General features: G+C 48.0%; 1 protein-coding gene across 1 annotated transcript in view; it reads left to right on the forward strand.

The window, feature by feature from the left end:
• LOC149361177 (monocarboxylate transporter 14-like) overlaps positions 1-26634 on the forward strand; it is a 100759-nt gene that overhangs the window by 31987 nt on the left and 42138 nt on the right. Inside the window, exons 3-4 of the mRNA XM_089569460.1 lie at positions 17281-17424; positions 18227-19309. Of these exons, the coding sequence (XP_089425586.1) occupies positions 17281-17424; positions 18227-19309 (1227 nt within the window). The remainder of the gene's footprint in view (positions 1-17280; positions 17425-18226; positions 19310-26634) is intronic.

Genomic DNA, 26634 nt, shown 5'->3' on the forward strand with positions numbered 1-26634 from the left:
ATTTCGTCTTTTCTCTCTTCTTTTCAGGCCCTTTGCCGATCTTTATCTGCTGCCCTTTCCTAGGAAGAGGGGTGGGGGGGGGGGGGGGGGGGGGGCTCCGTTGTGCTTATTACCTACTGCTCTTTCCTCAAATTCTGGATCCCAGCCAGAAAAGACACTGCTCTCGCGGGTTGTCTTCTCACCGTCTGGCGAAGGTCACGATGAAAATGGGTTGCATCGTGTGCGAAAGCATCCTCATAGCCGATATGGCCTACCGCATGCTTTAACTTTACTACAGCAAAGTTTATTTCCATAGCTTGCCCCATTTAATTTTGTTTGTACTCGTTGCCCTTCACGTACAGTCGGGGACAAAAGTCTCCGGACCACGCGTTCCTCTGACCAAGCCGATAGCTCTGCTATTTGTTGGCGACTGGAGACCACACTTCTGGAGGTAAAAGTTAAATTTTTGTTCTTTCATCTCTATAAGTCCAGTCTCCAGCCGCTGTCTGAGAGTAGAGCTATAAGCTTCGTTTGAGAAACACGTGGTCCGGAGACTTTTGTCCCCGACTGTACCAACTCTGGCACCGTCTAGATCACAATCTGCAGGCATGAGAGGTTGTCATGAGGCCGTAGACTTTCTTAACGGTTTGGCTTCAATACCGATAGCTTTATTTTGTCCTCCCCAGACCGCTACAATGCTCCTTTTCTGCTTTGTCACCTCCAACTTCTGTTTCGCCTTCCTATTGCGCCCTAAAGCCTCCGGCCCGGAAACAGGCCCACTTGCACTCTATCATTTCAATTTCGATTTCAATTTCATGTTTGTTTTTTCCAGAAAGTGCCTGGAAAGTGCTTCCGTCTCTCTGCGCAATCGCTGCCTTGCACCTGCCGATGTTTCAGCTGCCAGTGATAATGATCTACGCTTCGCTTATCCTTGCTCTCACGACCAGTTCCTCCGTTCTCTTCTGCACCTGTTTTCGGCGTGCTCACTTCTCAGTGTAGGTGGCACTGACCACCTAAATTTCTTCCGCTGGCGTCCTATCTTCCATTAAATAGACAGGTGGGACAGTTGGATGCCGTTCACGATGTATTTGTGGGCGTTAAAGTTACAAAGACCCACAAGGCGCGTGCCCTGTTTTTCCCACCTGCGTCTTTGCAAAGCTTGCGCCCCCAAATAAAATATCATCCATTTATTTGATTCTCGCTTTCTTTTTGCACCTGCTTTTTGGCTCCTAGATCCGTGACAGCAGCTGGCTAGCATCTGCTTCCTTTCTCGTAACTCTCGGGCTGATACGCACCCCCGACACCTGAAGTCTGTTATTCGTGCCTCCTCATAACTTCGAATCTTGTTCCCGCTTACTTGTGCCAGCGGTCGCTGTCTAAGCATTGAACGTGTAAGACTGTTTTATTTTTTCTTTCTCCGTGCACGCCTTCCTGCGTCGGTTGTTAGGCGACGTAGTTCGTCCACTACATGATTGCCTCAAAAGCTCGAAATTCTACCCGTGCTGACAACTACATCTAACCTCCACCGGTACGTGCTAAGATATGTTCAGGAAAATGTATCCACCGTAAGCATTCAGTTCCTAAGCGAAAATAAACGATGTTTTATTAATGTTTAGGCTGTTACATAGCTTCACTAAAAAACTTTAAACAGATGTCTCCAACCTAAGCCTGAGTCTCTTAGCTGCCGGTTTGACTAAGCCTGACCGCAAGCGCAATAAACTGATCTTAAGCTCTTATACCAATGTTATAACTAACTGAACTTAAATTAAAAAAAGGAAAAGAACTCGCCTATCAATGAAAAGTCTCTGCCCATGCCGGATGCCAGTCCGAAACACGTCTTCTCTGCACGAATGCCAACTACCAATGAATACCTGTTTGCTGCTACCGCCATCTGGGAAACCTCCGAGAATGTGCCACCCCGTTCCTACTATAAGATAAGATTTTTAATGCGATAGCAATAGGAAGATAGTGTCGCAGAAAATCCAATGTAGTCGTCATTGGCCATGAGCAAAAAGTCCCTGAAAAATCCCAAGAGAGCAACCTAGGATGTAGATGGGCAAGCTAGGGCAACGTGATATTGTGGCGTGATCACAACTTGCCAACCATATTGTGAGCAAAGGCAGGTGGTAGTTAATGATTGGTCGAGAGAAGTTGATGGGAAAAGCAAGCTTGATCACACAAGTCCCATCGGTGGCGGCAGCTGCTATCGCACGGCAGGGGCGCATCGCTTAACCGCTGCACCACTAAACCAGGAGTGATATGAGGACTCCCACGGATGTGTGACTGCTTAATGAAGAATGTCCAATTCTGCGTGTATGGGCATTAATCCATTATTATTGTGCCATGCCCTAGAGGCATAACTTAAAGGTGCACTAAAGTGGATTCTGAGCAGGTCCTTTTACCGCGGGAACTCGATCTGCACGCTCCATGCATACTACGAAACATCTAATTATGCTCCTGCGCGACCGATTTCCTCATTGATTCCAATAGAACGTTCCAGCTCCCGCCTTCTTTCTTTAACTCACCTTCGAAAAGAGGAAGACAGCCAATGCGTGCAGTGCCTTTCAGCCAGCCGCGTGGCGGCTTGCCCCTCTGACATCGGCGGAGTGATACGGAGCGATCGGAGAAAGCAGAGTGCACGCGTATTGTTATTTCCGCGGGCCTAATTTGCGGCTGTGTAGTCTGCGTCTGAAACTATTTATTCGCGGGAACGTAAAAAACAAAAGATAACAATAGCGAAAGAAAAGCCGCCACGCGACAGGCTGAAAGGAACTGCACGCTTTGGGTGATTCCACTTTTGGATTGTGAGTTTCAAAAAAAAAAAAAACAAAGGCCCGAGCCGGGCATTCAATTCAATTTGATAGAGAAATTGGCCGGACAGAACAATAATTCGAACTTTTAAGACCACTCGGAGAGTGTAGATGGCACTCTCAGGGTAAAAGGACGATTTCAGATTCCTTTTCAGTGCACCATTGTGTCCCCTCCAGTTTGCTCTACCCCTATGAGCGGAGTTACGCAATTAAGTGTGGAACGCTGTTCAACGTGCTGTACATTGGTTCAGCAGTTTTCATTCATTACTGTAAGACTGTCTGGTTATCTCTGCACGCTTTGTGCTGCACATTTCCAGCTTTGTGTCATGTACTGCGGCGTGGCGTGCCGATCTTTGCGATTGCTTCTCAGCGCTTTCCTAAGCAGGGGATTTCCGCTTGAAACACGCAGGTCAGCTTTAGGCCTCACACCATCAGGATTCGCGATCACGCTTGTGCACAATCCTTCTAATGCTTCTCGATGCGGAGCTATGAAATCGAAATTTAGTGTATTTAAGGCCAATGTTGCCATCATCTCCGGTGGCACGGGGCTATTTATCTCCTCAGTTGGTCTGTCTCAAGATTTAGTCGTCTGTGAGTTTTTCTATCATCTGTTCGAACTTTTCTGGTGTTTTACCGTACCCCAAAAAACTTCGGTCATCCCTGGGCGCCTTCTAAGAATAGCGACATCTCCAGTCATCACGGCGCCGAACTAAAGTAAACGGCATTAAGCTTTCACCCATCGTGCACATCGGCTAAATATTCGTATGTGCACAAGTGTCTCCAAGTTACCATTGCTAGTATGCTTGGTTTATAGGGGTTTAACGTCCCAAAGCAACTCAGGCTATGAGGGACGCCGTAGTGAAGGGCTCCGGAAATTTCGCCCACCTGGGGTTCTTTAACGCGCTGTGACATTGCACAGCACACGGGCCTCTAGAAGTTTGCCTCCATCGAAATGCGGCCGCCGCGGCCGGGATCGAACCCGCGTCTTTCGGGTCAGCAGCCCAGCGCTGTAACCACTGAGCCACCGCGGCGGGGTCATTGCTGGTATGCATAAAGCCAGAAGTTAACTATGTATTCATTTGTTAGGCTTCTCATTTCCAGGAAGAGGTGATTTCTGAAAGCTAGACAAATACAGTGCAGAAAACGTTCACCATGCACCTTTAGCTGAGATTTCGGTAGCCACTGGAAAGTGCATGCTTAGCATGTATTTTAGTTTCAAGGGTATTTTGTGTTATTGCTGGAGGGGCACTCACAAGGAGAATGATATGATTGCTTCTTACGGTTGCTGTACAACGATGCAGAGAGCAGCTGAAGCCTTACACCGGTGTCAAAACTCGAACTTTTAAAAAGAATTCCTTTGCAGTCTTCCGGTGATCTGTGTGCAATAGAATACCGAACCGTTCTCAGAAAGGAATCAGCCAGCGGCCTTTTCTTACTTTGCTACGGAAGTGTCTGGGATACGCATAGCTAAGGCGTTGCCATAGGATTTCATTTCGGTGCACAGGCGATTGTTTTCGTAACACTGTTCATATATAACGGTTTCAGAATGTGCGATTCATACAGTGTGCGTGTGTATCACGGGAATCGTTTTAGTCGGCGTCAGCAGAATGCCTGTATTTGGAAATGCATACTTGGAGCACTAAGTCTCGTGGTTGCAAGGTTAGGTGACGAATGGGCGCCAGATTTTAGCATTGTGTGATCGCGTAGTGACGTCACAGGAGATTCCCAATGCACATCTTGTTGGGGAAACCGAGAAGCAATCAGTCACATCTAGCTGCACTTCGTAGACAGGCTTCGCTACGCTTGTCTACTGCTAACACATTGTGCGTCCGTACCACACTGAGAAATTCCATACTACAGTGGCATCAAACATGTCCCCTCTTTCTGAACGGCAATACATCAAGAATACTGCTATAGTAAAGTTATGCGTAGCCGTCTACGACCAAAAATAAACCTATGCTGTGAACTTGACCGCACTTACTAGCGAAAAAGTACCAGATAGGTCACCTGATCAGAAGCACCGCAGCCTCCGAAGCAACAATGGGAATGCCAAGCTTGCAGACGCAGTGGAGCACACTCATGCGAACCACTATAGTGACTTTAATCAATTATGTCAAGAGTGCATGGCGTTTCTTGGCCCCAACCAGTAGAGTTCGTGTATACGTCCCAAGGACCCGCCATATTGCTGCACAAGGCATCCAAGTTATATGGGAAAGCTGCTGGTCTATCTTGCAAGCACCATTGCTCGGCGAACCGCTTTCTTGTAGGTGCATGTTCATCGTCATCATCAGCCTGACTACACCCACTGCAGGGCAAAGGGCTCTTTCATGTCTCTCCAATTAACCGTGTCCTTTGCCAGTTGCAGCCACTGTATCCCCGCAAACTTCGTAATCTCATCCGCCCACCTAACTTAATGCCGTGCCCTGCTACGTTTGCCTTCTATTGGAATACACTTCGTTACCTTTAAACACAAGGAGTTATCTTGCCTTCGGATTTCATGCCCTGCCCAAACCCATTTCTTCCTCTTGATTTAAATTAGGATGACATTAACCCGCGTTTGTGCCCTCACCCACTCCGCCCTCTTCCGATCTCTTAACGTTACACCTATCATTTTCCTTTCCATAGCTCGCTGCGTTGTTCTTAACTTAACCTGAACCCTCTTTGTTAGCCTTCACGTTTCTGCCCCATAGGTGAGCAACGATTGTTTTGCAAGCCGCCTGTTTTTGCTGTAAATCTCACTTTAATTGAAAAGTACTGTCACAGTCAGTTAGCCAGCTTTCTAATCTTAGAGCTTCACTATCGAAGCTTATCCGTTCGAAACAACTGCCAAAGACTCAAACTATGAATTTGGTGGCCCAACTAGTCATTGAAGCTGTATGTACGCGACAATGAAATCGTTAAAACTTGTTAATAAATATATACAGTCAAGCGCATATATGTGACTACGCATGCAAATGGAGTCTCCGCGTATCACAGCCAAAAATACTAAGTCTGCAAAAAGTTATGTTAAGTTCATGAAAGCTGCGCCTTGTGCGTCTATTTCTTCAAAGCACACCACATCGCGGCCGGCGCTTTTCAGGCTTTCCAGAGCTGTCATGTGCTCCTCGCTAAAAACCTTGCTGCCAACAATCTGCTTTACAAAAAGGATATAAATAACCGTCGTTGAAGCGTTCAGGGCGGCCGGTGGCAGGTAAGGCACATAAATAATATTCGTAGTGGTAACGGAGTGCTCGTACTTAGCGTACAACGGCTTCACCAGAGCACGACTCTGCGACGTTGTCGTCCGCACAAACGTAGTCATCAATGTGATATCTGCCAATTGCGCATCAACAGCACGTAGCTGCAGATCTGTATGCTTTTGATGTTATAGACAGCGTACTCTATCGTTCAATGGTAGGCAAAACAGCGCTGACGGATGGGACGGAAGAAGGCGAGACAGACACATGCGCTGAACTAACAACCAAATGGTTTATTGCGAAAGAGGGGGCAATATAAAGCATAGAAGGGAAGAAGAAATGCGGTGCAAACATGACATGGCATACATTCGGGATATCATCACTGATTAAGAAAAGCGATCTCCTGTGGGAATAGAGCCACCGATGGTTGGCTTACACATGAGTTGCCTAATGCGTGAATGTGAAAGGCCTCCGATATCAGCCGCTAGGTATGATCTCTATATTTGGCGATGATAGTGGTTTGGTTCAAAAACGCCTCACATTCTTCGGAATCTGCGAAATGAATGACCATATTATTTCGACGTGACTTGTTTTCAATGTCTTTCGCGTGTTCGCGTAGCCGATCGTTGACGCACCGTCCGGTCTCTCCGATGTAAAAACGGCCGCATGACAGTGGGACCTTGTAAACTACACCACAGCAACAGTTGACAAATTTGTTTCTGTGTTTCTTCTGACAAGCCTTCTTTCCACTTTCCTGATTCACTCTCTTGCACAGGCCTCCCAACTTGTTTCTGGCAGAGAAAAGGAGCTTCACGCCGGCTTTGTTCACAATCTTTTTCAGGTTATGCGAAATTGGTGAACATACGGAATACATGTTATGTGCTTATTGTCCAGATTGCGCGTCTCCTTCTGAATCCTGCATTCTTTTAATATCGACTCTGCTATGCTAGATAAGATCTTCGTCGGGTATCCTGCAGCGGTAAGCCTAGTAACCTGCGCGTCAAAGCTGGCTTGGGTTTTATGTGCACATGATCGAAACAGAGCGGCTTTCATGCATGTTTTCTCTATCCCCCGCTTAACTATCTTAAAGTGGGCCGACCGGAAGGGGAGCAGGCTTTTCTGGGAGCGCCGGGAGTACATCCAACAAACATGGTCACATGATAGCATAAGTTACAGATCTAAAAACCTTAGTTTGCTGTTAGTAGGTAGCTCTGTGGTCAATTGTAGGTTGTTAAGTTCAGTACTGAACACGTCAAAAAAAATCTGAGCAACAGTTTGTTGGGCGTCACTTTTGCGATAAAATACTAAAAAAGTCATCTACATAACGCATAACCTTAACAACGGTTCCGTCAAGCTTGGCTTGATGTTGTCTATCGCACGAAGCTAAGAACAGATCGCTGAGAACGGGAGCGAGGCTGGATCCAATGCAAATACCTTGTTTTTGGATGAAAAAACTATCGTCAACTCTAGCAAACATGGACTGTAAATAAAAGCGGACCATTTCTAGAAACATGCTAACGTTCATATTACTAGAGTTCTGGAACTTTGTAACTCCGTGACGGTCGGTGCACCTGCTGATTTCTGCGATCACTGAGCTTTGCGGCAGGGAGTAGTACAAGTCCTTGACATCCCCGACATCCTCTATCGTCGGGCACTATGTAGGGACAAATGCAGTGCAGCGCTCGTGCACACAGAATGTACACACAGCTGCACTTTCTGCTACCTGGTTCTGCCTGCACTTGGTAGCAGCCTTAATATTGTAGCCAAATGGCCAGGCAACCACTTGACCAGCGTGCCCCGTAAAACATTCAAAATTCTCAAATCGCTGCTGCTAATTGTTCCACGACGATGGGCTGTAGCTTCGCATATGACGCTGCCACTTGCTAGTGGTCAGAGCGCTTCTACTTCCAATTTGGTTGCTTTACCAAACCTGCGAGAACGCAGGCATTGATTGCCAGTGAAGGACATCGACAAGCTCTTGGCCATCAGTTACTTACAGTTTGAATGCCGCATTTTTGTCGCTTTTTTGGGTCGACATGTTCTTACCGGGGTAGGGTTGCGAGGGCTCAGAGACGCTCTTCTATCCCTTCGCTTAATGCAAGCGCGAGTTATTCAATTTCAAAGGTGAGTATACGACGCCGCCTCGTTCGCTATAACCATGTGGTGTTACCACAGCTGTTCGTTGCATCAGAGAGGAAATTTCCGCAATGCTTATTTTGACGATAGCAGCCTAATCGTTCGTAATAAGCGTGCGTTCGTTATCTGAGAGGCCGTTATAAGTGGGCACGACGTACATCAGACAAGGATAGGATATTGAGGATCTCGTGGCGACAGATATGAAGAAACCCAACAGTACTGAAACACAGGAAGGCATAGATGAATGTTTTTCATTTGTGCTGTTGATAACTGGAAATTAGCAGCGAAACCTTTGTTCACCTGGCAGATAATGAATGGACTTGAAAGTAGAAGTAAAAACAGCCACATGTAACACGTTGCATCCAAACTCACGACCTCTGCAGGTTGCGTGTGCTGAGTATTCTTGGGGAGAGCCAGAAGAGTGAAACCCTCTAGCGCTCATATGTGACATGCAGAAAATGTAGCTATTACTATCGGGTATCTCCAATCACTTCTCTCCGGTAATCCCTCATAAATTATCTCTAGTCACATCTAGTCGTCTAAATCAGCATCAGATGCAAATGCATTCTAAATTAATTGGTTAAACTTTTAAGTTTAACGTCCCGAACAGACACATGGGCTGTGAGGGGCGCCGTAGTGTCAGGCTCTGAATCTTTTAGGTCGCTTGAAAATTCTTTAACGAGCGTTTACATCTATTCATCGAAATATGATGTTCGCTGCCGAAACCGAACGAACGACCAGAGGTTAAGTAGTCGAACGCCAAACCTACCGAGGTACCGCGGCGGCACAACACCAAATTATGCATCAATAAAGAAAGCACAAGGTGCAATGGAAGCGATCGGCGAGGCAGTGTCGGCGATCAGTTGCGAAAGGCAAGAGTCTCATGGCTCTTTGATGTGTTGCCTCCAAGACATACCTGGAGGCTGACGTCCTCCGTGAGTAGCGTTTACTCGATAACCAAGACAGCTTGACCATGGCGCTGCGAAGCGGCAGACCACCTTGGCCGCCGTATTGGTAGCGAAGGAGTGCAAGCAGGACGACACTGCCAGTGGAACAGGCGGGGAAGATGTGGCTATATAGTGAAAGCCTGCTGCTTGAAACCGACCCTTACATTACATCAGGGCAGTGTTTCAGTTGGCAGTTGATAACCTCACAACTTAGGACAGGCGAACCCGAGAGGCAGAGCTCCAAGGCAAGCCTGCGGGCAAACAATGCGCATGGATCTTCGGAAGGGGTCATGAAACACATGTTTTGCAGTGAACAAAACACCTGGGTCAGTTGAGGTGAATAGGTCGCAGCACCTGCGAGGCCGGGAAACAAAGGGGAAGGGGGGGGGGGGGTGTGAGGACTCTGTGAGATTGCAGGTCTTATTTTCAACAAACACCAAAGTACAAACAATAAACGAGGCGGCTTTTAAAGGAAAGGAAACCAATTACAATATGAGCGAGAAGAAAGGAAAGGAACAAGAGAACAACGCAACAATACACGGGAAAAACACACGGGGGAACAGAACAAAGTGCTTATGATAAATGCAGGAAAAAGAGTCAAAGAGGAAAGTTCACACTACTTGTCTTGTTCGAGCAACGAGCGGGGAGGACTGGCTGGGTGTCGGGCATTCAAGGAGTCTCTTGGCGTTCCAACGTCGATGAAACGCTACCGCAGCGTCAGCGTTCGTGGGCACCCGGCACGGTTCCCAGGTCTGGTATCCCGGAAAAGTCACGTAGGCGCCCGAAGCGGCCTATGTAGAGCAGCTGACGGATGGACGGAGAAGAGTAGCGCCTGGGCCTGGTGGTTGAGGCTCTCGACGATGGAAGTCCAGGTCTGGTGGCCCGGACGTCTGCGGCTAAGGCCCAAGCCCGGAACTCGGGGAGCCAGCAGAACTCGTCCACGTCCGTCGTCCACCGCGCTCTTCTCTTCTCTGCCACGTAATCCTCTTCGACCTGCCCCGCGTTCCCCTCCGCACGCGCTCCTCGTGCTTTGTCTTCTTCTCACGAACGCCGTTCGGTGGCGCTATCTCCTTACAGAAGGCCCCCTCTTCGGAAGTTTTTTCCAAGGGAAAGAACTCAACTTCAGGAGAGCGACACCAGACGCGTTCGACGATCGCAACACAGAACACCGCACCACAGCGCGCACACTACACACCACACACAATACGACGGTCATCAATGTTCGAAGCGTTCACAGACCTTCGCACACACAGCACAGAGAGCACATGGAAAGTCAACGTAAAGCGTCCATAGAAGGCGAAGAAACACGGAAAGCATAAAAAGTAGATAGCCGACACTCAAAAACAAACATGAACAAACAAAAACAATTCCAACAATAGGTGTGGGCTACATTCTTCCGTTTTCCATTGTTCCCATCAAACCACATCACCGTCGCGAGAACTTTTCCGGCTAATACTTCCGTTTTCCTTTGTGAAACCGTTTTCTCCAAACCGACCTCGGTTTCCACCATGATTTTACATGTTCCCGTCCTATGATGTTACTCACTCTGTTCTCCCTTGCCTTCGACACAGTCTGCTGACACATGTCACACGATCTGACATAACTCTTAATGTCAGCCTGTACACCGGGCCAGTAAAACTCAGTGAGCACCCTAGCTATTGTTTGCCGTATTCCATGATGGCCGGATAATGCACTCTTATGTGCCAACTTAAGAACTTGCGTGCGTAAGCCCTTCGGTACCACCGCTTGCTCAACGACTTGTCCGGGACACACTTGGTACGACCGGAAAAGAACCCCGTCATCTGTATCAAAAGAGTGGGCGGTCTGTCCCTTACCACGAAATATTTGCCCCAACTTCCTGCGACACACCTCTAAGCTCGGGTCTTCTTCCTGTTTGAGGCGAAACTCCGGCCGTGACAAGTGGAGTGTGTTCAGAGTGGGGCTTTTACTACTCTCTGAAACCTTTGCTGTCACCATAAGGGAAGGAACAACGACCGCACCCGTCATGGCAAGGGAAACTGCCTGATCAGTGAGAACTGGCGGGTCAACCGGGAATGGAGGTTTAGCGCCAGGGACATTGCCTATTATGATGTCGTACAGGGGTGTAGATAAACAGCGCGCGATGGCCTTACCCGAGAAATATGGAGAAGAAATCACCACCTCCGCTTCCGGAACTTCTACACGGGTCCCATTGGCCAAGAATAATGTAGCCTTTTTCCCTGTTAGTGCCGCTGGCGGTACAAGAGACTCACGCACAACAATACCGGTGCTGCCCGTATCCCGTAATACCGAACCATGCTGGCCGAACACCTCACCGTGCGCCACGGGCATAGCAGTTTCCACCGGGTTGGAAGGACAGACCATCTCCCCCAACTGGCCCTCTACGCGCGTTACCACTGCAGTGCTATCGGGATGTGAATATCGAGGTGTCATGCAACAGGCGGACTCCTCACGGTCTCCTGGCCTCTTAGCTTTGCATGACTGGGCATCATGTCCTACCTCGCGGCACCAGGTGCAATACGATTGCTTCGGCTTCGTCCGACAATCTGCCGCCTTGTGCCCAGTCTTCTCGCAAAGAAAACACCGCAGGCGAGATTGTGAACCTGAAACCTCGTCCTTGGCTTTATTCATCGTATGCTCCCCCTGTTCTTTGAAGAACAACAAGTTATTTTGCCGCTGCGCTTCAAGAAAATGATCGGCAGCCTCCGCCAGCTTGGCAACTGTCTTGCCCTCCCGCTCACGTAAGAAAAGGGCTAAACGAGAATGACAGTTGTTCAGAAATTGTTCGCTCACGACCATCTCGCGAACCACCTCAAAAGTGCGGCCTTCACCCCGCATCTCGACCCAACGGTCAAAGAAGCTAAACAACCTGGCAGCATATTGCGAGGCCGTTTCTCCATCCTGGGGCTTGCTCTGGCGAAACTTCTCTCGGTAACCTTCCGCGGTGAACCTAAACCTCTGAAGCAAGGCAAGCTTCGCTTTGTCATAATCCACGGAATCCTCAGGCGAGAGCCGACCGAAGACCCTAAGTGCTTCGCCACCAAGGCACAAGCTCAACGCCGTTGCCCACTTTTCTTTTGGCCAACCCTGCCCTGTGGCCACATGCTCAAATCTCTTTAAGTAGGCATCGAGGTCATCCCGCGCTTCATTGAACTGTGGTATGAGGCTGTGCGGGTTAATGGAGCTGGTCGATGAGACGCTACGCTCTCCACGGTCACTCGGAGGATTTGCGCCACCCTCCTTGAGCCTTATTTGTAGCTGCAAGTTCTGCGCCTCTAACTCCAAACGTTCCTTCGCAGCTTCACGCCCCGTCTCCAAATTCCGTGCCTCTAACTCCAAATTCCGTGCCTCTAATTCCAATTTCTGCTTCGCAGCTTCACGCTCCGCCTCTAAATTCCGTGCCTCTAATTCCAATTTCTGCTTAGCAGCTTCACGCTCCGCCTCTAAATTCCGTGCCTCTAATTCCAATTTCTGCTTAGCAGCTTCGCGCTCCGCGGCTCTCTCTTCCCGTGCCTTACGAAGCTCGTCCTCCACCCACGCTCGTAACTCCGCGCCGCACAAGCCCATGCGCTCGCCCAAAGCAACCAAATCTGAAGCGCTCATATTGTTCCTAAATTAACACAACAGGCAAATAAATAAAAACCGACCTCGTCCTGTCGTAGTGGACGCCAAATTTGTGAGGACTCTGTGAGATTGCAGGTCTTATTTTCAACAAACACCAAAGTACAAACAATAAACGAGGCGGCTTTTAAAGGAAAGGAAACCAATTACAATATGAGCGAGAAGAAAGGAAAGGAACAAGAGAACAACGCAACAATACACGGGAAAAACACACGGGGGAACAGAACAAAGTGCTTATGATAAATGCAGGAAAAAGAGTCAAAGAGGAAAGTTCACACTACTTGTCTTGTTCGAGCAACGAGCGGGGAGGACTGGCTGGGTGTCGGGCATTCAAGGAGTCTCTTGGCGTTCCAACGTCGATGAAACGCTACCGCAGCGTCAGCGTTCGTGGGCACCCGGCACGGTTCCCAGGTCTGGTATCCCGGAAAAGTCACGTAGGCGCCCGAAGCGGCCTATGTAGAGCAGCTGACGGATGGACGGAGAAGAGTAGCGCCTGGGCCTGGTGGTTGAGGCTCTCGACGATGGAAGTCCAGGTCTGGTGGCCCGGACGTCTGCGGCTAAGGCCCAAGCCCGGAACTCGGGGAGCCAGCAGAACTCGTCCACGTCCGTCGTCCACCGCGCTCTTCTCTTCTCTGCCACGTAATCCTCTTCGACCTGCCCCGCGTTCCCCTCCGCACGCGCTCCTCGTGCTTTGTCTTCTTCTCACGAACGCCGTTCGGTGGCGCTATCTCCTTACAGGGGGGGGTAGACGGGTACAACGTAGGACCCCTTGCAACTAACACTCGTGCAAGAAGATGCACAGGCCGGGGGTGGGAAACAATGAAATCCGGATTATAAATAAATGTCAGACGCGCCTTTGATGAGATTACGTGCAGAAAAGAGCGCACCGTACTTGCCTTGTACCAACCTTACCTGGAGCGGCTTTTCTATTCATGGCCGTATAATCTTTATGGCTGGCCCGCAAGCATGGTCGGACAGGAAGTGAGACGACCGCTCATTGTTAGAGGATCGTTTACCTGCAGGGGACCAGGTCGGGGACTGGACCAGGGGGACCAGTGTTGTTTCAGAGAAACAAGAAGCTTACACCCTGCCCTCTAGAAGGTGTGTTACGCTCGACGCTTACCGCAAGGTCGCTTGAGCACCGGAAATGAGCGGTTTCCTCGAGCCAGCCTTGGTACAAGGGAAGCACGTCTGTAATGAACGCTCCCCCTCGGGTACGGCCGGTCATTAGAGGACGTGGCGGCGAGACGCGCTCGTGTGAGCGAATTGAAGCAGCAGCGTTCTGAGAAGGGCCATTCCCTGGACGGCACTGCATGAGGAGGGTCACCTGCCCTGGCACAGCGAAACAAGCGACCGGCTATCTGTACATACATGGTGGCGGCAAGTGCACAGTGGCGAGCCGTCGCTGCAGTCTAAAGGGATTAGCGCTGGTGTCGCGCAGTTCGGTAATTTTCCCTTGTGCCTGGCAGGGGCGCGGATCGAGTCTAATGCGTGAAGGTCGCTGGCTTGACGGTTGTGCTAAGCCCGGGTTGCTGCATGTGGCGGAAACTGGTGCAGACTCTAGCACTGACGACCTCGCACGGGAGCGAAACGTGAAAGTTCGCGCCCGACCTTGGTGGAGGTGGCAGCGGGGCCGGCGGCGGTGATGACAGCAGCGTTGGTGACGAACTTTTCCCAGAGTTGGAGAAGGCGCAGATGAGGACCGGCTGTGCGATGGTGTCACTTGAGTGACGAGGGTGTGCATCCGATGTTGATTTGCGGCCATCTCCGATGGAAAGAAGGAATGTTGCCGGAGAGCGGGCGTGGCCGCCCCAGGGCTGAACCTCGCCGGGCTGAAGCGCGAACAGGTCTCTACATAAGAGGGGGGCAAAGTTCATGGCCGCACCCGTTCATGCTTTCTGACTAGAAGAAAAGAATATTCAGAGAATTTTTGCTACAGTCGACTCAGTGTGAAGCACTGATTTGGGCAACGTAGAAGACGGCGATAAGCGGGCAGTGCCACGGGACGGAGCGCTCGGTATAGGCCAGCTGCTAACCGACAACGGACCATTTTGCTCGGCGCTGGTAACCATCGGATTAGGGCTTTCACACCGATATGAGATATAATTTGTGCCCCCTTCCTCATGAATATTATGGAGGCCATTAATTCCTTGCCCTCCGGCCCTTTCCCACAGTGTACTCCATCAGCGCATTTGTAGGCCTGCGATGCCTTGGAGTCCGGCGGCCCATTCAAGAAATACGGGAAGATGGTATTTCCCATATCTGGTCTTTACAAGAGCTAAACCTACTAAATGACAGAAAACGTGGCGCTTGCGTCGAATGCAGAAAACAGATTAGTTGCATCTAGCGAAGCACGTTAACTAAATGGACGAGCCACTTGAGCTGAAACCGCACTGGGTCCAGCGGCAGTGCTGTGCGAAGGAGACAAACAGCGGGGCGCTGCGGGCGAACCCGTTTCAGCCGCCCGTCGTCGCGTGGGTGACGATCCCGAAGATCGCAGGGAGGGGGGAGAGTGGAGGTAAAACCACCCAGGCGGGAACAAGTAAGTTATCGAGGACAAGGAGCGGAGGCCATCAGACACAGGCGTGAAGGCCTTGTGCTGGGAGAATGCGAAATAAAAAGAAGATGACGACCATTGGAAGACGCAGAAATGCTGCAAAGGAAGCGACAACGTGGTGCCAACACGATAGGAGCCAAGCGTCGCCGAAACCATCAACATGCTACGCGCACGAAATCACTGCAATAAGCACTGATTATCAGTGCCGCTTCTGGCGAAATGGCTACGGATACACGAGTTATATGTATGAGCTCACGTGCTTTCGAAACGCGAGAAATTCTCCCAGCTTTGCAAAGTGTGTTCTCATTTGGACTCATGCTTGACTCATAGGCGCACGGTGAACAAATTGATATCATGATGTGAACACATCTTATCCTGGCCGTTGCCAGTACCTTAACTGGCAACAAGGGCGAGGGATGCATATAAATTATTTGCCACCCGTTATGCTCCTTTACGAAGGCTTCTTAGAAAGGAATATTCTGTTGCACTGTAGGCTGCTTGGGATGGGGGGGGGGGGGGGGGGGGGGGGAGATTAGAGGCGTGTTAACACTGCGAAAGTTGAGAGACGTGCTATGAAGTAATACACACCAATCGTCTTTCGAAATCGTTGTGATGGATGTCACTTGACATACTAACCTGGTCAGATGCACTGATTCTTCAGCGGTAGCCAGAAAAAAAGATATCTGTTTTTATTTAAATCCCCATTCTGCTAAATTTATTGAACCTATTTGTACTCCTTTTACTTAAATCTGTGAAACGCTCATTCTAAACCTGCGTTCATATTTCTAGTTACCCGCCATTTTCTTTGTCAAACAAGTGAATTCTCTCTGGAAATGACACCTCTAGCCTTCTAATAAACATTTCGACGTTTTAATTTCATTTGTTCCCGTGTATTACTACTTGACATGTGCTGTGAATAACCACTGCGATTACAAAATGATGCTAACAACAACTGTAGGAATTAAATCAGGGTTGGGTAGCCCAACAATTAGTAACAAAACCAGTGCCTCACACACCCAGTCACGCGTGTTTGGACAGAAATCAGCGAACTTTTCACAGCAGCTTGAGTTAGTTAAAGAAACTGCTCCTACTATCTTACGATTTCCTCTCTCCTGAACCTCCCCTAATCGACGGTTCCGTGGTTTTCTGTTTCATCTATCAGTGCATATATTAGCTCTCAAAAGACACTAAATCAATTTGGAAACACTTACGCTCGCTGATTGAAAACATAGAGAATGCGGCTTGCAAGGCTTTTTTTTTCTCATGTGTTTAATTCCAGTGTGCATCATCTCCAGTAGCCCCTCCCCAGAGTTTGCTTGCTTTCATTAAGCAGGGGACCTGTGCGTTGTTTTAAAAAAACAAAAAAAAAATGTTATCGATATGCATACAATGGCAAAACAGTTCCGGAAAGGTGTCGGAGGGAAAATTATGTTCAAAATAAACAGAAAAAATAACAAAGGAATAAAATCATACTAGCCTAGTTTCAAGAAAAAGTACATTACCTTTACGCAGGCAGATGGAAGTCTTGTTGATGCAGTCTGTTCCTTTCTTCTTAATAAATTACTCTAATAAAATACAATACAGGTTTATTTATCATCTTGCAAGAAATAAGGTGGCCTGTCCAAAGTTTCACAGTCCCTAATTTTTCTTTAGCAGCGTTTACTAGTTTGATTTCTTTATAGGTTAACTGGCGTGAATTCGTGAGTAGTGGTTACCACTTCACGGAATATTAAAAAGTTTCTTCAGGTGGCCTAAGTCCTGCCAGCTTGGAAGAACGGCCGCAAGCCAGTCCAATTACAAAATTCTGATTCATCGCGCTGAAGCCGGTTAGCTTACCTACATATTTTGGTTAAATCCTACCGTGGTTCTACACCTGTCGAAAACAGAATGCTTTTCAACTGCAATCACCTAAGCCTTGGCATCGAACAACCTAGTGCGTCGTTACAGTTTTTCTAAAAAGCTAAATGTCATGAGATGCAGACATGCAATGCCAAAAAAGCTCGCTATCTTAAGGGCAAGTCATTCGTACCTAACAAACACTTTGCGGCACGCAGGAATGCTGTCAGGGCCCCTGGCACAGCGCTTCACCGTGAGGCCCGTGGTAATCGCCGGCAGCATAATGTCTTCATTAGGCCTCGTTTTGTCGACCTTCGCGCCGAACACCACTCTACTGACAATCACGCTTGGTGGCATTCACGGTAAGCAAGAATGCTTGCTTTTCTTTGAAGAGTAAGGATAATTAGCACATACGGCCATGCAGCACGCCCAGGGTATAATGAAAGGCGTGCATTCTACCGCAGAAACAAGTTTCACTTTGAAAATCTTTGGACAGCTTTCGGAATGCCCCGTGAGAATAAATGAAAGAAAAAAGTCAAAGATGTTATGGCTTCTACGAAAGCATTAGCAGCACTCATGCTATTCTTGAATAAGAACACAGACAACAGATTTGAGTAGTTGAGCACTATGTGGAGTCCCAGTGTGAACTGGACGTCTACTGCAAGAGTGGGGGGATTCTTGCTGTCGTGGATGACATTGTCGCACCATTAATATCCTGCAGTAAATGATATATTCTGTTTTGGCGATAAATTAGGCATCGTAGAAGTATCAAATCTTGAACATCGAAAAGTAAAAGTGAAATATAAAAATTTAGTGGGCACTGGGATGAAACATACCTGATAAATTCGGAACGATGTTTCTCGGCACGAAGACGAAAATCATTAAGACTACAAACTCTTATTAACAGTAATGTTTGTCCGCCTGCAGAAAAAGTAAATGAAGCATAAACTAGCACACAAGGCTAACCTAATATATCGGCATTTAGTACTTCATGCCAAAGAATTGCCTTCATGGAAAGCTTCTAACTGAATTTGACGTTATTCAAAGTTATTGTTCACTGGCTAGCACAGTAACTTATAGGTAGTAATCAAAACCCCTTGGAAATCTCGCAGGAAGCGATAATATAAAGCTACCTTCTTTCCTCATTGTGTTATGTTGTTTCAGGCATCGGCGCAGGCATGGTCATAATGACGCAACCGATATGTCTGGCACAACATTTCGTTGCGCACAAGGGTCTCGCCACAGGACTCAACTTTGCCGGAGCAGCCCTCGCGTTCTTCATCTTTCCTCTCTTCCTGGAGTTCCTGACGCGGCTGTACGGATTCCGAATGGCGATCCTCCTTTTCGCAGCCATCTCACTCAACTCCTTAGCATTCACACTGTTCATCCGCCAACCTCACTGGCTCGGACGAACGAGTCGTCCGAGCGAAGCGTCTCTGAGCAGCCAACAAGGGTCCCGAAAGGTCTTTGCGGAGCCAGCACAAAGCGTGGACACAGGACAGAAAAAGCTCGACAGCCAAGACGGACCTGGCATCGGCCGCAAAGAACTAAACCGTCTGGAGTACCACTGTGAACCTCAGAGAAGCAAAGAGGAGTGCGTGTTGAAAGCCGCTGCAGGTTCGGAATTCTCGACTGAGTCCGGCGAACCACTGGCAACAAAGTTTGCGTGCAGGCGAGTATCAATGAAAGTAGTGTTCGGGTCCATTGTAAGCGCTACGGAAGCTCTGGCAGGAAGATCGAAGAAGAAAGAGAAAGCCACCCATGAACCGGGTTCCTTTCGCCATAGCCTTACTGTCTTGAAGGAGCCTTTCTTTTACTTGGTTCTGTACACCTTCCTCTGCTATGCCTTCTTGTTCGACTGCTACAGCTCCCTACTAGTAGATTTCGCCGTGGGCAAGGGCATTCCAGTGCGGAGTGCCATCACCATGACGTCGATGACAGCGTTCGCTGACCTTGCAGGCCGTCTTCTGCTTCCTACATTTGCCGACAGGGGGATAGTGTCCAGGGAGTGCCTTCTGACCCTAGTGAAGGGCGGCATCACAGTGGTGATGTTTTTGTTACCTTACGCGAGTTCATACAGTGCCATCTTCACCCTTGCCTGCTGCGCCGCGCTGTACATCGGTTGCGTTGTCGTGATGTGTTCGGTGCTGATTGCGGAGTTCCTGGGCGTCGACCGTGTGCCGCTGACGTACGGCCTGGTGACAGGAGTGACCGGACTCTCAGCATTTGTCAAGCCCCTGATTATTGGTAGGTGGCCTTTACACAATCCTAACTTAATATTCGTGGACAAAATGCGCAGTAAATGCACTACCGAATACGAGCAGGAAGCAGACAAAATATTATGCGACTCCTAAAGCACATTTGCTTTTTTTATTAACCGACTACCGGGTTTATGCGCGCCCGTGTGGTTCATTTCAGTATTCATTGCAACGTCCTTCAAAGCCACTTTGTGAACTCGTTGACAGTTTTTGCAATTTCAGCTGCAAGAAAGGGTTCGAGTGCTTAAGGAGACAAGAGGGCGTATTCCATAAGCGGTCCATTCATCGTTGTCCATTTTACATCCATTTGATTCTCTTTCACTGGTCGCTCATATACATATAAAGTGGCTTTCAAGCGCCCGTGGGAAGCGATCCGACTATTGGGTGAAAGGCAACCGGGCCTCTTCATTGGCTGCAATCTGCGACCAATGGTGCGGTGTATCGCAGCGCTGTGTCAACAGGATTCGACTGGATCTGACTTGTGTCTTCATTGGCTGCAATATGCAGCCAGTAGTGAGGCCCGGTCGGTAGCCTACCATCCAATGGACTGGTCGCTTCCTACAGACACTTGAAAGCCGCGGATTAACCATGGCAGTGGGCTAAATGGACACGAAATGGGCGTCGTAAAATGGACAATTTATAGAGTACGCACCCAGGTGTTCATTCGCTTTTAAAGTCAGCACCAAAGTGCGGCCTGGGAGACAAAGAGTGCATTACGGGCTCACTAAATTTTTTTGCGCCGTGACAGTTAGCTGCTACATTGCTATATTAAGAACACCAGCTAGTTTACAAACTCCTTTTGTGGTCGGTTTGTTTCCAAACCTCAACAATAGCGCTGGATCGTTACTTGAAAACCAACCTTGAATTGTAAATTGACGCAGCACTTCACATGCCCACCACAGCCGGTTCAACGGCGGCATCAGGTTGTTCCTGGTAAAAAAACGAGGAAAACAAAAACGAGGGGTAGGAAAACCAGAATTAATATTTTGTGCCCCTCATGGCAGTTTTTATCTCGAAGGTAAAAAATTAGAGCTTTCAAGCCGTCACATTAACCTGAAGAAAGGAAGTTATCTAATGTACTTTCTCGTGTCCTTTTGCGGAAGGACTTTGCGGATTTCGTGCCTGCTTAATTAGGAGGTTTTCTTGTACATTATATAACCAATACGTTAGGTGATTATGGTGGTTATCATATCTCGAAACGTGGCAGGATTTCTGGTGCTAGCTACTTCCTCAGGAAGGCTGTTCCAAAGGCTGATGACACGTGTTAATGCGGACATGTTAAACGCTTTAATACGATCAAAAATACTCGTAAAGCGTTTTTGATTTTGGAGGCGATGTGATGTACGACATGGCCGTGACAGAGGCAGAGTGTGATTGAATAAGCAGAGGAGTGCACCTGTATGACTTGATTCAAAAGTTTTAAGTGAAAGTGATATCTTGATGTTAGTGGCGCCGGAATGGCGGTTATAATCACGAGCGATGAAGCGTGCGGCACGATTCTGTAGGGATTCGAGGCCACGTGTTAGATATACTTGGTGAGGTGACCAGATGGGCGATCCAAATTCAAGTTGCGGACGAGCAAACGTCTGGTAAGTGGTTTTCGAGTGTCAGATGGTACACCATAAATATTATGTTTTAACTATCCGAGGGCTCGTGAAGAATTAGCTGCGATTTTATTTATTTGTGTCGAACAAGAAAGGCTTGTAGTAAGGTCAATACCGAGATATTTGTATCAAGACGCTGTTGTAACTTAGTGTCTGTTGAGTGAGTAGGTGAAAATGGAATTTGATTGTTTACGGCAGAAAGTCATTAATTTACACTTATACGTGTTAAGCGTTATTAGCGACTGAGAACACCAGTTTGTTATATGGTCTAGATCTTTCTGTACAGCGAGATGATCGGCTTAGATGATCGGATGATACAGGCACCAGCAAATAGACGGATGTGAGAGGTAATATCGGTTGGCAGATAGTTACTATAGATTACAAATAGTAATGAACCGAGAACACTGCCCTGGGGAATACCGGACAATACTTTAGAGAGGGAGGATGAGCAACTATTCATACAGGTGAATTGTTTGCGACATGAGAGGAAATTTCGAATCCATGATAGTGTAAACGAGTAAATATTTACCGAGGAAAGCTTGGAAATTAGACCACAATGTGATACCTGATCGTATGCCTCAGAAAAATCAATGAATATACAATCAGTCTGCTGGTTATCGTTCATGTTAGACGTAAGATCGTGAGTAAATTTCATGAGTTGTGTGTCGTACGATAGCCCTTTTCTGAAACCATGTTGATGAGGGTAAAAAAAACTGTTTTGTTCAAGATAGAGCGCAACGTTTGAAGCAATGATATGCTCTAGTAGCTTACATGCATTACTCGTTAAAAATATGCTACTTTTGTCACCAGATTTGAACACAGTGAAGTCTTTGCCAATTTTCCGATCAAACGGAAGTTCGCCTGTACATAGAGACTGCTGAAAAATGTGATACAGGATTAAGCTACTTGAGTTTAAAGTTTGCCTACTTTAAAGTTTAAAGTACTTGTTTTCCGTTCCTAGAGGAAAATAATGCGGACTTATAGAAGAGAAAACGACAAGGAAATAAACACATCATTTTATACAGTCGTAATTAAGTATGACGACGTGTTGAAACCACTTTGGTGTTAGCTGTGACATTTCTGTGGTAAATATATGAAGCCTAAATAATGTTGGGAATTCAGCGTGTTGGTACATAGATAGACATTAGACATAATGACGGCAGCGTAAAAAAAAAGGGGAGAACGGGTGGAGAGTAGAGAAGTAGACAAGGACGAGCGATGAACGGATTTCAAGACTTGGGGATGGTTTTGTCAGCATTGCCTCCATCCCCCCTTCTCAAAAATAGATGGCATTTTTTTGCATGCGTAGACGATGACCCCTGGCTCGGACAGCGTGTGCATATTAGTGAATCATTCACAACAAAAGTTCGAAGTTCAGCGCTCGTCCTTGTCGACTCTCCGTCTGTGGTCCCCTTTTTTTGCAATCCTGTCATAATTTCTAAGCATGTGTCCTAATTCCCGAATGAGAGCTTGTGTCCAGCCTTGTATCGTCCGCTGACTGAGGTATTGTCACTAACTAAAACATGTCTCGACGCCAACTTCGATGGATGATGTTTTCCACAGCTCTCTGACTTCTGCCTTTTCGGCCCGGGGAATACCTTTAAAGGGTCTAGAGAGTGAAAGCATTCTAAACGTAAAATATAAGGACCCACCGTCGTCACTTGAGGTTATATCAGATTGCGATATTCTGTGCCTTGTAAACCGCGCTGCTCTAATGACGCTATTAGCTGCGCCTGCTTCTCGTCATCGAAATATAGCCCTGAATTTACCTCGTAAACGCCAAGACCTTTTCAAAAAATTGCTCGGAATTTTTTTCGACTTTAAAGCTTGCTTTATACTTAAGAAGGTCACTGGTCCACGCAGGTCTCTAAGATATATGCAGAACTCTTTTTAGTATCCAAGAAAAACAACTCAGTATAATTTATGCAATGCTAAGTGAGGCTTAGAGAGCGCTGTAATTGTGTAAATGCAGTGCTATACGGCCTGAAAGGGTCAAAAGCTCATTATTTTATAAAGCTAAAGAGTTTGCTTGCTAGTTTCTGTTACGAGAGGGGTAAGGCTCGGGCGACGTAGATCAAAAACCTTTCCTCAACTGAGGAACGGGCACACAGGTAGGAAATCTCGCCCAGAAAAATGCCGCCGTAGACAAATTCGACCACGCGAATGAAATGGAACTTTCTTTCTGCACCGCAGAAATAAGCGGAACGCATCAGAGTTCGCCTACTGTAAACCTTGGGGATCGCAAAAAACTCTGCACTCTTCTGCTCGAATCTTATGCGGGGTGGCTTCGACAAGCTCTGTAGATCTGCGAATATGTCCAACAATTGTTTACTCACCTCTGTCTCTCCATCGTTGTCAGCCCGTCGTGCTTGAGGCGGGGCGGGCTGTGTTAGGCTGAGAAAGATCCTGAAAACGACTGTATTCCATTTTTGAACTCTTCTTTCGCCATTGGCTGAAACGACGCCACGCCCCGCGTTATCTCTTTGTTACTGCTGTGAATCATGGACTTGGTCTTGGAATGACAGAAAGCGGGATATTTAAAAAATGGAATAGAATCGGCAAAGAATCATCATAATAAACACACCCTGGTGTCTAATGCAATGTTTGACGTCAAGTAAAGTCCCGAGAATATGAAATATACACAGGCTTAAACATAAGACGAAGCCCCGAGAATGCTCCTTCAGTAATTAAGATCGAAAAGCACCGTAAGCATTAAAAGGGCGAGAGATATAGTTCGTTGTTTGAAGCGAGAGTGAAATTTAACACCTTAGGAAGAGTGTGCATCGTTAAAGAACAGCTTGAGACGGGATATGAGAGAAAAAAAGAAAATATTTTATTGAAAATGCCGCACTTTCTATATTACTATTATAAGCATATATTATAAGCATGTTACTAGAGCTACACTACAGCCCGTCGAGCGCGGCGGTGGAGCTACCATTGACCTTTAGCGTGACCACGTGACACCACGTGACAACATGACGTCACAGCAGAGGAGAGATGGGCTGCCGGCTCGCGCGGTCGGCCGCGGCGGTGGAGGCTCCACATCAGAGGCGCGGCGGCTGACCACGTGACAACATGACGTCACAGCAGAGGAGAGATGGGCTGCCGGCTCGCGCAGTCGGCCGCGGCGGTGGAGGCTCCACATCAGAGGCGCTGCAGCTGACCACGTGACGCTACAGCAGCGGTATAAAGCTGAGCTTGCCTCGCTCTCCGGGCACTTACGAGGCGGCCAGGTGTTGGGATGCCGCCTAGAAGCAGGGCTGATTTGAACGAGAAGCGAAAGCTTCAGCGTGCCACAGAGACCGATGAAGAGCGGGATGAACGTCAACCAAGGAAAGCCATGTATTACCAAGCCTAGCCATCAATATGCTTCGCATCTGACTAGGCTTAACCTTAGCTAAGCCTTAGCCATTTTTTTCACCAGAATCTGTTAGTGCTCAAGCCGGCAGATATGGAAATTAGGGAAGAGTTAAGTAATATGACCTGAGGCTGGAGTGCTTGTATTAAGCCTTTATTGAGTGATGGTAAACTGGAGTAAACGTTTTAAACAAGCAAACATCCGCGGAGACTAGTATGCTCAAATTTCCAGTGCATAACCAGAAACTGCGCACAAGCGCACTTTTTCATCGGGATGTTGTCTATGAACGCAATTTTCCTGCTATCGTAAAATTGCGCCATAACGGTCAATGTTCCCATATGTCCCCCCTCAAGATGCACGTAGTTTCTGCCGCTCACTTTCAAGAACGCACTCTGTCGGTTTTCTGTGGCAGTCTTTATTACTAAATGTAAGCTCAGGACAAGCTTTAAAAGCAAAACTTTGCTACGCGTCTGAATTTTAGACAATTTCCATTTATGTGTTTTTAATAATATAAAATTCAAACAATTTTCGCCCGCACAAAGAAATATCAGAATTCCCCGTTAGTCTTGGCTATAAGGGAGTGGAATTGTCTACCTGCTAGCATTGTAGCTATCACTGAACCATCATCTTTCCGTTCAGCGCTACTAACATTTCTTGAATCAGGCGCAGCATTGACGTCTGTTTGAACTTGTCGCCTTGTAGCCCTGCTTTGCCGTATGCGTGTACATATTATTTTTGTTTATTGCCCAGTGCACCATGCCCATGATGTATAAAAAAAACCGAATTTGATAATTAACACCTAGTTCTTTTGTTCTCTATCTGTATTATGCATGAAGTGAAGCTTGAGTAGTTGTGTTATTTGTTGTCCCCCCCTATGTAATGCCTACCCGGGGCCTTAGGGTATTTAAAAGTAAATAAAATAAATAAATATATGACGATATTCCATAGTTCCCTCGAAATTAATTTCAAAAATGTGCCGCATTGTTTTTCAGTGCTAGTTCTTTTTCTTTCAATGCTGGTCTCAAAATACTGGGTGCGAACACAGGACTAACTTTATAATCAAGATTTTGTTGCACACGGAAGAGTTTCGCCATTCCCATCAATAAGTCTTGAATAGTTTCTAAGATATTCCAGAGTTACTCCACAATTAAAAGTGATGTCCAAGAAAGTTGGACATGACTCCCAGCCAATCATGCCTATTGGTTTGGTTTATGGGGTTTAACGTCCCAAAGCGACTCAGGCTATTAGAGAGGCCGTAGTGAAGGGCTCCGGAAATCTCGACCACCTGGGGTTCTTTAACGTGCCCTGACATTGCACAGTACACGGGCCTCTAGAATTTCGCCTCCATAGAAATTCAGCCGCCGCGGCCGGGATCGAACCCGCGTCTTCCGGGTCAGCAGCCGAGCCCCATAGCCACTGAGCCACCGCGGCGGATAATCACTCCTATTCAGAAGACTTAAAGCTGAAGCTGAACTGCAGCCAGTTCCTTGTTAAGCCTCAAAACATGTTAAGCCATTCCACCTCCGCAACCGCCAGCGCCCTATGTGATGACATACAGCGAGGCATTGCGAAGTTCTGCGCCACCACCGCCGGCGTTCTACTCTCCTGCCCCTACCGCGCCGTCCCGCCGATTCCCGTATACGGCAGCGCTGCCAGACGACCGCCCACCCGTCACGAAGGCAAACATGTGGCGCACGCCGAACAACAGGCCCTTGTGCTTTCACTGCGGCGAAGCAGGCCACATCCGTCGTCACTGCCCGTACCGGCGGATTGGCCTGCGCGGCTTTTCGCCAGACGCACCCCTGCCACGCTATGGTGAACGACCCCGCGAGATCGATCAGTACCTAGCGGCCAACGTCCCACCTGCACCCACTGCCCAACGTCAGTCCAGGTCACCGTCGCTTCGACGGTTGTCTTCACCAGCCCGCCAGTCCTACGTCCGGCAGTCCTCCAGCCCGCGCCGGGAAAACTGAGGATGGCGACCCCCGGAGGTAGGGCCGCCGTCACTGGACATAATGACGAACATCCTCCGCTCACCGACGTTAGCATGCGACCCGACCTCCGACCCCACGCCGCTACGACTTTTCGACGCCCAGAAACGCCTTCGCTTGACGCTTCAATTGGACAATGTGAACGACCCTTACGTCCGACGACTTTTCGACGAACAGAGAAGTCTCCGCTTGACGCACCAACTCGACCGCGAGAACGATCCCCAAGTCCGACCTCCCCCACACAGCGTTTTTCCGAAGGTGACCAAGCTTCGGCTGAAATCCCGATCATCGTTGATGGCCGCCGCGTGACTGCTCTCGTAGATACCGGCGCCGACTTCTCCGTCATGGGTCGTGGTCTGGC

This window comes from Amblyomma mixtum, chromosome 2 (assembly GCF_055824585.1).
Source record: "Amblyomma mixtum isolate Tamu chromosome 2, ASM5582458v1, whole genome shotgun sequence".
Lineage (NCBI taxonomy): Eukaryota > Metazoa > Arthropoda > Arachnida > Ixodida > Ixodidae > Amblyomma > Amblyomma mixtum.